General features: G+C 41.5%; 1 protein-coding gene across 3 annotated transcripts in view; it reads left to right on the plus strand.

The window, feature by feature from the left end:
• The window catches only part of ITPR2 (inositol 1,4,5-trisphosphate receptor type 2), a 243,028-nt gene that overhangs the window by 182,347 nt on the left and 45,776 nt on the right, over nucleotides 1-14,905 (plus strand). For all 3 annotated transcript variants that reach the window (XM_084205579.1, XM_084205580.1, XM_084205581.1), the window contains one exon: nucleotides 14,407-14,514. In XM_084205579.1, the coding sequence (XP_084061705.1) occupies nucleotides 14,407-14,514 (108 nt within the window). The remainder of the gene's footprint in view (nucleotides 1-14,406; nucleotides 14,515-14,905) is intronic.

Consider the following 14,905-nt stretch of genomic DNA (forward strand, 5'->3'; position numbering starts at 1 on the left):
TGGAGCCCAAGCTAATCCACTGTACTTTTCAGCAGAGGCTTTATTCATGAGGGTCACAAGAATGTGAAATAAGTTGACATAGCTTTTTGTAAGCTTGCAGCATGGCAAGAGTGCACTTTCATCTGCCTGCAGAGCTGTGGAGAGATGTCCTTGATCTGGAAGGATGTGAGTGGAGGGGGGGTAAGGGAGCAAACTGTAACAAAACTTTCAGCTTTCCAATGCCTTATAAACTCCTCTGCCTGGTTCCCAAGGCTGTGGCAGGAGTGGAGGGCTACTGACACAGCCTGTCACCCCTTTCCTGATGCCCGTTCTGTGCTCTCAAGCTAGCAAAATTTTCTCAATTTTAAGTTTCTGCTTAAATACCCTGTTGGAGAGGGAGCACAAATCTTGGAACTCCATGATACCTCTGTCACTTCCAGGTAAATAGAAGGTTATTTGTTTGGTTGTTTGTTTGGTTTTTTTCAATGAGATTAAGCTAAAATATTATTTAAATTCCAACCAAGTAAACTACTTATATTTATACAATTATCTGGTGTCACCAAGACTTAATGAAAAATATTTCCTTGCCCCATAAGGTTAGGAGAATTATCACTGTCTGATATCAGTGCAGTGATGACAAATTTGAACCAGGTTATCTTCTAATAGACTAACACAGTTGGAAGTGTCCTTCCATTTATAAGTTCTTAAAATAAACCAAGGAAAAATCTGCTGTGAACTGTAAGGTTCTCACTGCAGGTGCTGCTAAGGACACACATCTTCTTCTCTGGTGCTAGTTTTAAATGGGCTGAGCAAAATAAGTCGCTCAGCCTTATATATTTGTTAGTATATTAATATCAGAATCAAGATTTTTTTGAACCAAACTTGGCAAGCATTATCAAACTAATGTCTTACTGCCATGTTTACTTCATTGCTTAATAGTGTAGACAGATGAAGGGTATTTGCTAACTGGGCAATTAAAATGGCAATAATTGATGGCATGGATTTATAGTTTGGGAGTAAGCATACACTACCAGGTATTTTTTAAAAGTTACTATTTTTGACATTTAAAATATGAGAGGTTTGATTATGAGACTTGGATGTGATACATTCATTAAGGATCAAATAATGTCAGTTTAAAAATAATTAGTTATCCAAATAGGAAGAATTCTAAGCACAAAGCTTTTTGTTTCTGTGGCTTTCTCTGTAGTCTGTCTTTCTGTAGCTTTCATCAGACTTGAGTACACTCAAGACTGGGACCACCTTTACTTTCCACATCAGTACTGTGCCTACAGCTGCATGGTTCTGGGACTCTCACATGCTCCAGCAGAACAAAGAAATCACAATAATAATTGTTTCAGAAATTTTTAAAGAATTAATCTTACTTTTTACAAGATTTTGGAGCAATTAAAAGCTCTCATTAATTTTATTTGCCCCTTTTTAAGTAGGGCACCAAGGCAGAAGCAGGCACAGACAGCAAGGCAGAGCTGTCATGGGAAGGAAGTTGTGGTTGTTTGAACCCCAGTGCTTTGCTTTGACTGCCACGCTGGCTTCCCTCCTATGCTCACTCTATCCCAGCCACTTTGCTAACGTGGAAAGTTGGCATTTATTGGGTAGTGCATAATCACTGAGCACATTAATACTTGAGAAGTCTTTCAGAGACATGCTAATGTGTGTTTTTCAAATAAACTTTCCCGTGCTGCTACTGTTATGGGTTGCTGAGGCAAGAAGAGCTTTCATAAGGTAATGGGTGCAAATGTGTTTGTGTGTGTGTGAGGGAGGTATTGTAGGGCTTAAGGGTTTTTTTGTGAGGGATTATTTTTGGTGTTGTACTTTGGAGCAGTTCCTGGATTTCCTCCACTTTGCTGTATTTTACTTTTAGACAGATTCACTTAGACCTTTATCCTTCTTTTTCCCTTTAGTATATGTGTGCATGTATAAAATAAAAGACAATTATTAAAACTTACACTAAAAGGTAGATGTGGATTCTTGTACTCATCCATTTGTCTTGACCTGAATATAATTCAAGCCAGGTGAAGGGATTGCATGCCAGGGCCTTGCTTATGATGGGTGCAGATCTTCCATGGCTTAATGTGTGAGGAAACAAGAAGCAACACTGTAAATGTGGGCCTCCAAATGTGGAATAGGATCACTGCAGGTGACTCCTCCAAAGCTTTCTGAACCAAACACTGTCCTGCATGAAGTGTGATGGTGGTCAGGCGTAAATTCGGGGTGAAATTTGACTTTTTAAAAAGAAATGTTGCTGAGGAAGACAGAAATTAAGTGCTCAGTAATGTGCATTGACAAGCACCTTCTCTAGGACACAGCAAAGAAGCACCTGAAATGCTGTTTAAGATAGGGAACTGGTGGGACCAGCTACTGCCCAGTAGTCTGCAGTGGGTGTGAACTGGCTGAAATTGTAACATCATGGTTATACCATGGAAATAAGATGAACAGAAGACAACTGGAAAAGTCTTGCCAGAACACCTTCACCTTTGATAGAGGTGTTGCCATTACTGGACCATAACATTTGCCTAAAAGAAATCTCCCTGTCCCTGTGGGAGCTGTGAGTTCCCAGAGCATTTTGCTTTAAAAGATAGGCTCATCCAATTGGGAAGCAGCTTTGAGCTCACTCAAGGATCCTCCAGATGAGCTGAGGTCTGGGGACCATACTGGTTCAGTAAATTTTTAAAGCTTGTGTTGAAGCTCTGCCTCAGGTAGGTGCATGTCTGTCTTTACAAAACATTAGCTTGTGCCTAGGTTCTGATGACAAAAGATTTTCAGTTGATTCTGTTTTGTGAAGGAAATTTCTTGGTTCATTTGAGTTTTTACACGTCTGACTGTTACACTCTCAAAAAAAAGAAAAAGTTTTCATGTATAAGACTAGGATTTTGGAAAAAAGACCACTGGTTATATTGAGTGCAAATGTAGATGGCTCACATTTTGTGTAGCAGTGACCATCGTCAAATTGTGGAGCTGATGTGGACAAGAAGCAGTTGGCAGGTGTTGTTGGAGATTGTCCTCCCAAGTACCAGATGACAAATGGAGAAAAACATTGTACACAATTAAATAAATAGGACTGCCTTTTGAGGCCAGAAGATGATGGACTCTGTACTGTAGGATAAATCTGTTCTTCAGGATGAATAGGTGTGATTTTGTGCAATGAGGATGCTCTCTTTCTGCAGGACAGGTAAAATTTTTCAAGCTAAAGGATGTCATTTTTTGCAAGGCTATGCTGAGCTTTGCAGTTTTTTGGTGGTTTTTTGTTTCTCTGTCCTTAACAGAGAAGCTCTTGCTGATAGCAGTGCCAAAACAAAGAGCTAATGGGAACCAGTCCCAGGAACCGTGACTGTCAGGGGACTCGTAAGCTTGGCTGCCAGACCTGAAACTTTTCATGGAACTTTTATGCTCCACATGTTGTTTTGTAGTTATCATCCTGATGAGACAGGCTATGGCATCAAAATGACACCAGCTAATTAAATGTCAGGAGAAACAGAAGATGTTGCAAGGCTTTTGCACTGAGATTGCCAAGATTGAAACAGAAGCCAGCGACGCACATCACCCTCCTTGTGGCTCATTAGGATGGGATATAACTCCACGTTCAGCCAGCTGCAGGATGGAGAGACAGCATGGAGGGCTTGACACTAATGAGCACCTGAAAGGTTAAATAAACCTCTCTGGCTGATCTTAGGTCTCAGGTTATAACCTTGGCAACTTGTCCTTTGATGTTTTCTTTTTCTCCCCTTCTTCTTGGAAGCATTCACCTCAGAATCCTGTTCTGGCTTTGATAGGGATCTACATGGGAACCTCTGTTTTCCATCTAGTGTTGTGTTGACTTAGGCTGCTAAGAGCTGCTAGGATTCAAGCTAGAGCTTTTTACCATATACTGGCCACAAAAGCTTTAGCTTATTTTAATTTTTCTGGTTCCACTTCTCTAGAATAAGATGAAATGTCTGTTCTACACATGTGTGTGATTTATTATATGTAATGTTAATGAGGGATATATCCTGTTTGACTGTGGCAACCGCACATTTCACTAGTGCACAGGTGGCCTTAATATTTCTGCTTTGTGGGTTTCTTCTTCTATCTTTAACTTCTGTAATCCTTGTGTTTTGTGGTTTACAAGATTTTTTGTCATTGGGAAATATGTTGAATTGGTGTCGGGGCCCAAACGTTACACCAGAAGAAATATCCTTTCTTTGTCAAATGTCTGCATTGTGAAATCTTCACATTAGTCTGTGGTTTTACTCTGAAAATTGGCTGTGGGACAATGAAATACTGTTCAAGACATTCTCTGCTCTCAGGCTCTGTTTGCAGTCCTGTCCTAGCAATAACCACACTACCTTTTTATTGCTGTCTGAAGCAGCATGGGGTGGACAGAGGGACTTCAGTCCTCCTTTGGTTCTCTGTCACCCATGAGGCAGTTCTTTCTCTTCCCACTTGAAGAATGGGTCTTCATTTACCTGTGTCCACAGCTGGTCTATGTGGGAATGCCTCCGCTCAAAGTAGGCAAGCAATACTGATTTATACTGGTAGAGGACTTGCCCTGTTGCTCTCAAACCATCTTCTTACCCTGGAGCTGCCTGCTTGCATTTGTCATGCTTTAAAAGTGATGATACAGGGGTCACAAGGAGGTTGGCTTGACTTTGAACTTTCAGATTGAAATTGCTTGGAGAAGCATTATGTAGAATTAAGCATAATTTTCCTTGGAAACTGAGTAAACTCAATCCAGAAGCTGTTGAGAGGCAATAAATGTAGGACCACAAAGCGCCATCTTTCCAAAGCCACCCTTCAAAGCACGCTGCAGACTCAGCCAGCCCTGAGTGCTGTGTGCACATTTCACTGGCTCAGAAATGTATGTAATGTAGCTATTTTGTTTGCAGCTAAATTGCTGCAAACTCCCCTCATCAAGGAAGTTGATTTACACAAAGTGTTGAGTTCTTGCACTGGAGACAGAGCTGGAGCTTTTCCATTAGAGGTAACCTTCAAGTGAACCAAGGTGCACCTTTTCCTTCTAAGTACAGCCCAACTAAAACATTTTACCCTAAGCTAGGGTTTGGTTTGAGGGGAAGTGAGGTAACCTTGGAAATACCATGGAAGTGAAATCTGGTCTCACTTAATAGTATCAGAGCAGTTCTAATAGGCCTCAGATATCTGTATTGTAAAATCCTACACCTTAATTAAAACTGGGGGGGGGGGGGGCATCTTCTCTAACAAAGACATACTTTTTTATGTTCAGTATTCATTGAAATAATTACAGGTTAACAAAAATAAAGAGCATTAAACAGAATGTCAAAATATGTCTGTTCCTCACAGTTGCTCCGTTTTAACTCTCATCTCCTCTGATGTCACAATTTAATTAGGTATCTCAGTCACTATAGAGTTTTCCAGACAAGATCTGAATTTTTAATCCATAAATCAGCAGAGCTTAGTTGTCATCCTCTGTATTTCATTCATTTAACACAGTGCAGAAAAGTGAAAATGAGGTTCACCTTGCACTTTCTCTGAGGCAGCTTTATGAGATGCTGAATAAAAGTGTCCAGCTGTGAAATTTAGTTTTAACAGCTGATTATGCTTTTCTACACCAAAAGTGAGGTGATCAGTTACTTATGATCACCTTCAGACCTGCACACAGATAAGCATCTAATCAACCTGGGGTGAAAGAAGCCTTTTCTCTACCTTTTTCTATGGGCAAGGATTTTCAGAGTTTGTTTCACAAATGATGGTCTGTGGTAACCTTAAATGAACTTCATTTGAAAAATCTTTCCAGCTTTTTCTGTCTTGGGTCTGCAGAACACCATTTAAGTTGGTTGGGTAAAACAGCACTATTTTTGAATATCTGATAAGGAGAGAGATGAAATTTTTACTCCTACCAAGAACTCTTATTTCATAGGTACCAGGTGAAAGTGCTCTCCTGAGGACAATAGTCATAATACAGAGTTGAATGAATAACTCATCATTTTACATTCTCTTTTTACTGGTCCTATGCTCCCAGTTTTATTTTTTTAGGGATGTTTTGCTCTGCTGATTGGAGGGGGAGGCAGAGATTCCACAGCATGGTTGAAAATGTTGGAAAATCTCACCACTGCAATTGTTTGAGAGGAGTCATCTCTCTGTTCCTGTCCATCTCCACACTTGTACACTGCCCTGTTTTGTACCCTACAATGCACATACATCAGGCCCAGCAGATAGGAGGAAATCCATGTCTGCTGTGAATTCAACAGGTTTCAGCTTCAGCTGTTTGCCTGCTGCTTCAGTCTTGTATATTTTTGACTCTGAATGAGCAAGTTATGCTTTTCTGAGTGTTGTGGAACTATGTGTTGAGAAGGTGGAATGTGAACAGGCCTGGCCATGAACAGGCTTTTTGGTTTGACATCAATGTAACACGAAATCACAGAGTCTGAGCCACGATTCCAGGCTGCAGCTGAGGAGTTAAGCCCCTTCAATGTGCCTTATTGAAGACAGGGAGATGGTTTATCCCAGCCTTTGCAAGGGCTGTCTTCCAAGCCACACCTGCCTATGACAGAGCTGGTGATGTCAGGTTGGGTTGGTGAGCTGCATCCAGCTGCAGGGATCACAGTGTGCCAAAGAAACCATGGCACTGTCCTGGAAATGGAAGAGAGAAGACAAGAGTGGGTAGGTCCTGAAGAAGAGGATGAATCCGTTCTGGAAGGATCAGCCCACAAGGAACTTTCTGCTCATGGTGCCAGAGGAAGGGATATTGAGTGCCAGTCAACATCTCCTGGTCTTATGGCTCACAGAAGGAAGTCTGTCCATTCCTAAGAACTTGATGTTATGATTCACTTCACCACATTGTCCCCAAAGTAAGAGTCAGCAGCAATTCCTTCTTTTGTTTGTGCTAGCCTGCCTTTTCTAGAGAAGCAGACAGAAGATAGCTAGCAGAGAATCTCATTCTGCAGAGTAGAGAACTTTAGAAAGTGGAAGGGCTTAGGAGCAAAAGGATTTTAAGAGTTCCTGAAAAGGATGTGCCTGTCACAGCTCTCTTATCTCAGGTGTATTTATGTATTTTGGAAGTATATAAAGTGTTGGTGGCTTTTAGAGGTGACCAGTTCTCTCACTGTGTGGATTTGGGATCCATATACCTGCTGGTTTGGGCCTTTCCCAGACTGTATCTATACAACATTGGTGCCAGTGGTTTTGTCTGAATTTAAGGAGTAGCTTGTGGCTGGGATCTTCTCCTCCTGCTCTGAAGAAGACTGATTGCAGAAACTCTGCTCTCCTTTTCTTTCTTTTCAGCTGAACTTTCTTGTTACCTCCCTTAATCATGTGTGATGCTTCCATCATATGATTTCCTTCTATCCTGAATTTGCAAAATTTTGCTTACAGTAATCACGAGAGGCAGTCTCTGAGTGCAGTTGTGTCCTCCTGTTGGAATATTCTGGATTGCATACTGCTGTCCACATCCTATGTCCCCTGCTGTCTGGTATGGCCAGTGTACACCAAAATCCACATGTATGCATTGGGTTGGTTTGATTCAAGCAGTCACAGCTGCCTGTGACAGTTTACACGTAGTTTGTGGAGATGTTTCACATCCACCCACCTCAAATTAATTTTGTTTGGTTGCAGTGCATTTTGGCTGACCTGAACTTCCCCACACACATGCACTTCATGTTTTTGGAACTCAGCTTTGCCTGCAAAAGAATTAAAAAGGAGGCAAGTGGTAGCAAAGTTCATTGAAATATTAACAAATCGTTTTGTCTTCTGCTGGTTTTCATCAGGGTAAAAAAGAACAGCAAAACCACAACAAAAATAGCAATGAAATTACTATGGGGGGGCTGCAAACATAATAGTGATAGAGTTCACTTATCTGTGGTGGTTTCTTTTATGTGATAATATTGAGGTGTTTTATCTCTCCCCTGTGAGGCAGATCACTATTAGCCACAATTTGTAGTGTGCCCCATGTGGAGGCTGGGGAGGAGAGTTGGTGCCTCAGAGGTTACACGAGGCCGTGGAAGACCCAGCAACAGAATCCAAAGCGTCTGGACCACCCAGGGACCTGCTCATGTACCACAAGCCATCAGGGAAAGATTAACTCTAAACCCTTTTGGTTGCTCTGTACGGTATAATTGTCTAAATGAAATCAATGAATACTTGATTTGAGAGTCTCCCATTGCTCCATCCCTGCTGTTCCTAATGTTTGTTAACAGATTGCTTTGTGGCAGAGTGCAAAGGTGCCGCTCTATAAAACTGTAATGACTTCTGGAAAGGAAGTTGCCCTGTGTATTGCAGAAAGCACCATTCAGTTTTGATTGGAACATGGGGAGCTGAGGAGTTGTTATTGCTTTTAGTACAGCTACTTGGAATAAAAATTTCTGCTCAGTTATGGTTAAGATGACATTTCCTTTTTCCCTGCTTTTTTCTCTCCTTGTTTACTGGTGGAGTTGGAATGTTCTCCTTTGCCCTGGCCAGGGAGCTGGCATGTGGTGAGGTCCTGGCACACCAAGGAAGAGGAGCTTCTTTTCTGTCTCCTATGCTCTGTCTGTCACCCATCCTGTTTGCTACTCGCTTGACTTTCTCTTGGCTGTTTTTTCTCAGTCCTTGGGGGTTTTCTTGTCAGCCCCCAGCCAGCTTTTTTATCCTTTCTTGCTCTCTAAGCGGAAAATGAAGTGTTTGGTGAGCTGACTGGGTTATCCCTGGTGAGGGGGTTTGGTGGTGCCAGATCTCACACTGCCTGGCTCTGGGAGCCAAGGGGACTAAAGAGGAAGAGATTGAGGCTGTAAATGAGCCCCAGTTGCACAAGCCTGTTGGCACAGCAAGGTGAGGCTCGTCTGAGCATTATTTTGCTGTTGCTGCAAGTTACATTTTGTCACAATTTCCCCTGGTGAAAGGCCACTGGCCTTTGGGCTGGCAACCCACACTGCAGGTGTGTGGTTACTGACAGGGCAGGGGTGAGGATATTTACAGCAGATCTCCCAGATGTCACGCCTTGGGCTCAGGCACAAACACTCTCAGCTCACTTCCCCCAAGGGCTGTTCATTCACTGCCAGGCCTGTGGAGTGGCCCCCCTGCCCTAACAGGCTCGAGGGGGCTGGCTGGCACCCCAGAGGGAGAGTGAGGCAAGGGCAGAGAGGGCTCTGTGCAGTGTGGCAGCTTACAGGCATGTCCACACCCAGCTCCCTCCCCAGAACAAGCCCCAGTCCCCAGCACACTCCTGGTGCTGCCTGACCCGGTGCCCTCTCCCTGCCTGGAGTGCCCTGTGTGCCCCATCACATGCCAGCCTCACTGCTGCCTTGAAGCTGGGAGGAGAACTGAGAGAATTGGAACAAGGGAAATAATTATTTCAAGAATTTTGTTTCTATTTTTTTTTAATGTTTGTAACACTTAGTAGTAATACTATAAATGTAAATTGTATCAAGGCACAGAAGCTATTTGTGCTCTTTGTGTCTTTATTTCTGCTTCTCAGCCAGTTATCCAGTGCTTTTTGTACTATTCCATCAACCTTTCCTAGGAAATCACGTGTTTGACACTTAGCCTGTGAACTGACTCTTCCTTGAAAAGCCTGATTGCTTACAGGACACTAAACCTCACTCCTTTAGATCCCTTTATACAATTCTAGTCATAAAAAGTCACCTTTACCCCCCCCTGCTGCCCCCCACCATGTTTGGCAGTTTTCAAATGCTGGGGAGTGAAATAAATCTCTCAGAATTTGGGAGTCTCCAGCCTGGTATCTCTAGCTTGTATTTCTTATACTTTTTTCTTCTGTTTCTTGTCCTTTTGGGGGCTTCAGCAAAGCCTGGTGTAATCAGCAGGAATTTTGGCAACTATCTCAGTTGTGTACTGGGTAAGACCTCGTGCCTTTGATGAGAACTTGAGAGGCCCCTGCAGTTTTAAAGTTACAACCAAGGAGTGGCGTATCCTTATTAAAACATGGAGGGGCTCTGTGTTTTAGAGAAATATTGAAAAGTGGAGAAAAACTTTCTCTTTTCAAGCAATTTTTCCATATGCACACATATATTCACACACTGGTATTTTGGCAAACCAATCTACTATACCATGTCAGTGAGTTAATGACAGGCTGGGGAAATGAATGTTCACAGCTTTAAATCAGTCTTTTCTTTAGCAGCATTTAAATAACTTCATTTTTGTTCAAGGTAATCTTGACTATAAAACTATAGGCCTGCAGGAAACCCATATATTAATTGCAAAAGCTGGGTCTGCTGTGGTTTTCCACACTGCTGATCATATATGGCATCCCAGATGGGTAGCAGATCTGATTTTATAGTCATGTTGTGTCAGGAGTTTAGACTGAGTATTACTTGTAATTCTGTCATTTATCTCTACTCTTTCTTTATTAATGACTTCAGCGTTCTTGGTCTGTCCTCAATCTTTCACATTTTGTACTGATGCTTTATTACAGTGTTTTCCAAATTTTTTAAGTAAAAATCTTTCAAGATGAACAGCAGTCCTTCCTTAGGAGCTGACTGAAAGCCAAATGATCTTTATTCATATAGCTATTGCCTTGCACATCCCCTCTTTGGAAATCACTGTTCCATTATGTGCTATTGCTTCTTGTCCCTACACGCCTTGATGAGCAGTAAAATACAGTGTTGACATTTAAAATATTGTCACTGGCATGGCTGATTTGTGAGTGAGTGAGGGAGTTTTCTCCATGATGGTGATTTTTCTGGGGCTCTTTGCAAATTCAGGCTCTAGTCATGGTTTTGGGTTTGTTTTTTTTTGTTGGGTTTTTTTTTTTTTAATCAGTTACACTTGCAATGTATTTTTGAGGTGCATTTTTGAGCTTTGCTTTGCAAACATAAATGGAACTGTTCTTCTCATTTTAGTTGCCCTCAGCCATGTCCATCCCATGCCATGTCCTCCAGGTGCCCCAAAAGATTTGTGCAGCACACTGGATATAACACTGTACTGCATCACAGCAGTTAAAGATGAAAAAAAATATCACTCAGAGCCCACACGGCCTTTACCCGCCACGCACAAACTGTCACCTAGGGTGTATTATAAACTTGGATAAGCTTTCTGTATTTTAGGTTCACAGTTTGTCACTGCATTGTTATTTTCATTGCTATGTCTTTGATCTCACAAAAAGCTCTGCCCTGGTCAAAGCATCTGTTGACACAGTTCCCCTGGCCCACGTGTGCCTCTGAGTTCATTAAGGGGCGAAAGAAGGTTCATGAGAGCAGAGCTTCAGAAAACACCATGGTTGCCAAATAACAGCATTCCTGAAGCTGTTCTGTGTCATACTGTGGGCCTCTGCTTTGGGTCTGAGCTCTCTCAGATTGCTGTCCACAACGTTCTTTCATCAATGTGGCTGTGGCAATACAGAAATATTAGCAGTAGTTATTGTTGTGTCGATGTAGAGGAATCCATCCCGGGTACAAACTGAGATATGAGCAGAAAACTGATGGGCCCTTTGCTCTGAGCTTACTGTCTGAATGTCTGGAGTACACAGAAGGTAAGCGGATATTGAGAGATTTGGAAGCTGAGAGAAAGGAAGTTATGAGTGAAGAAGATTCAGCTTTACCAGCTGAAGATTGCTGGTGCCTTTAGGTAGGTTCCCCATCGGAAATGTGCTGCGGCTCCTCCAGCTTGGTCAGAAATCCCTTGTTGTTTCTGATGTGCCTTTCCTGGCAGTCGAGGGGCTGGCACAGAAAATCCTGGCTTGTTCTTCAGGTCACTTTGTCCAGTGGCTGTGCTGGAAGGCCCCAGCTGTGCAGTGCTAGGTTCTGTTCACACATCGGCACGGGACAGTCACAGCCTCAGAAAGCACAGTGCAGATCACCACATACACACTGTTTTAAAGAGCGGGGCTGCTGTTCATGTGAAACCTGATAGCAAAATATGCTCAATCTCAAATCCTCAGCAGGCTCTGAACATGCTGTTCTAGCCAGTCCCATTAGAGCATGAGAGCCTGACATTGTTTTCCCTTCTCCTCTATGTAAAAAGGGAATTTCTGTTACTGATAGTTATCAAGAGAGACTTCTACAGTAAAAGTTATGGGCAGTTCAAAGCATATCAGGAAGGAATATATAGAGTTTTTATAGGGTTTACAAATGGCATTTCCAATTCTGAATCTATAGCATGTCCCTTACTCCAAACTGGTATAGTTTTAATAAGAAGAACTCTCTATATGTCCTTGACTTGTCATTTGTTAGAAAACTGAAAATCTTAATGGTTCACATTGGTGAAATAAAGGTCAAGATACAGGCAAAGTTCGTCTGTATTACAGAAGATAATAAAAGGGGAATATATTTGCTCCTGGTTATGCTAATTCATCACTCCAAGCACGGTGTGATTGCATTCTGTCTAGTCAGTGCTCTTCTTCATATCTTAAAGAAGAGATATAGCCAAAGTAAAGGGCACTTGGAGATAGACAGGGAAAATAATTGAGTCACAGAGAGTCTTCTGTTTGAGGAGGGATGGGAAGGATAGGGATTGTTTTAATTTAAAGAAGAGACAAATAAAAGAGAACGTGACAGTAGCGTACAGAATGATGAATGATACAGAGAAGGTGAACTGGGCACTCTTGCTTGCCCTTTCATAAGTACAGAAGCAGAGGGATCCAATAAAGCAGAAAGGCAAAAGTAATAACACTGTTGAAAGGGCATTTTTAAACAGTAACTATCTTGTTTCTAATGGCTCATCTTCTTTCTCCATGATTCTAGAGCATGTCTGGAGGGGCATGCAAGGACCTCTAAGAGATGAATTCAAGTCGTCTTGCTAAGCAGTTGTTGTGGTCATGATGCAAAAGCTGCTGGTTGGATCAGATTATTTGGCTTATGTGAAGGGGAAGAACATGTCAGATAGTCTTAAAGAACCTTTTTAGTCTCAAAAATAAGTGGAACTTTAGGTAAAGACATTGATGTGTGTAATTATACTATCCACGCATTTGCAAGGTAGAGTAAAAAAGTAACTCTTCAGGACAGAAATCTATTACTGATGGAAGGAATGTTCCTCTGCAGTTAACCCCCATGTCATTTCTTTGCTGCTCTCCCTGAATATCTGCTCATGACACTTTTATAAAATGCTGATGTTGTGCCACATTGGGTCGGGCTGTGCTGTCAGGACCAGACTTCTGTCCCCAGGGAAGTTGCTGGAAGCACATTTATTTTCCTGAATATTTCTTTCTGATATTCTCTTACTTTTGGATGTTCCATTTTTTATTCATCTTTATTTAATTAGTTTGTATTGAGATTCAGAAGAAAATTTATTTTGATCAGTAGATTCTAGGGAACTTCAATAAATGGACTAAATTGTGTATGTACCTCTCCCCTGCCTTTTTGTTAAAAAAAAAGGGCGATAATGAGACATGCAAATTCCAGATGAGAGAGATCATGTGCTGGTTAGGTTATTACAGTATCTGTTTGGATCCATTGTTACTTTTAGACTTAATTCCAGTCAGGCTTTTTGTAGCTGTGCAATTATTTTATAATTCCTCACCAGGCTGTGCTATTTCCTGTAGCACAATCCCAGCCCACCTGTGGTGATCATCACTTCAAAGCCCTGGTTCCTGTGGTCATTTTGAGTGTGTGCCTGCCTCATTTCTAATGGTCTGTTGTGGTAATGTCAGCTGTGATGCTTCAGCCCTGGATCACATCTGCAAAGTGCCTTTTCCTCTCTTTCCTGCTGCAGTTTTTCCCATCTTAAAACAGGTGAAATGCCTCAGCTATTCAGGATGAAAACCACTTGCTATGATGTAGGAAAAATTGAATTTTTAGTAATTTCCTTATGCCTTTTAATTAGGTCTTCGTTTCTCACTCATCTACAGGACATCATGAATGCATTTGCCAACAACTTTCTTTTTAAAATTTGTACAGCAATGGAACATTTAAAATATCTACTACTCAACATATGACAGATGTATTTTTTCAATCATGTGAAGTAATTGTAATATAATAATATAATTTGTAAAAGTTTATAGAAGATACATATTTGTGTGTATGTGTGTATATATCTATTTGCTGTGTATATAAACTGTACAGTTAAGGATATATTTGCCTGGCACTACAATCCAGCTCCCTCAGAAGTAGTTATGGCCCTGGAGAACCAACCTACAACCTAGTTTAGCCATTTGAAGTCACTGAGAAAAATTAATTGTAAATGTCATTTAGTATTCAGAGGTATGCAAATTTTATGTCTAAACTCAAGTGAAAAGAAGCATTCAGTCTAATTTTTTGGCATTTGTCAAAAGCCTTCAAAAACCATCCAGGCTGCAGACTAAGCTGCCTTTCATAAATCTCAACTGAGGACTTTCTGCTGACTTCTTAAGACTAAATTATTTCTATTGTTCTCGAGTAATTACATTTTTGTTGTTATCTGTGGAAAGAGCCCCACTGGGTTGAGCATGTAAGTATATGGGAATGGGGGGAAGGAGGATTTGTGTTAGTTAAGTGGAGATGATAAAGCTGAAAACATAGCAGGACATAAATCAGATTTTTCTTCTTTTTCTAGTTGGCTTGTCACAATAAAACATTGCAACAGATGCTGAAGCCAGGGTCAGATCCAGATGAAGGAGATGAAGCCTTGAGGTTTTATGCCAAACATACGGCGCAGATAGAGGTAAAGGATTGCTCTCCAGAAGATGGACTGTGAGACAAGTCTGCATCTTGTGTGTGGTGTATCTCCTCTTTTTAGGCTTCCAAATGGTGTGGGTTATTTTTGAGGAGAAGGTTGAATAATATGCTTTTGGCTGTGGAAGATAAAGGAATACACCTATATTAGAAGGGGCTCCAAGCCATCGTTTCACAGTAGCTTTCCTGTGTGTTACCAAACATGTTTTGTTATGGAAATAATGACCGTGGACAGAAGCTGTGTCATGAAGTCAAGAATTGTCTTGTATGGTACATCACTCAATAAATAATCATGAGTTTCAAAGCCACTGATTCTGGCTGGTCAGATTAAAACTCTGGCTGGAGTACAACGAGATTTTGAAGTGGTGTAGACATTCAGT

Source organism: Fringilla coelebs (genome assembly GCF_963513975.1).
Source record: "Fringilla coelebs genome assembly, chromosome: 5".
Taxonomy (NCBI): domain Eukaryota; kingdom Metazoa; phylum Chordata; class Aves; order Passeriformes; family Fringillidae; genus Fringilla; species Fringilla coelebs.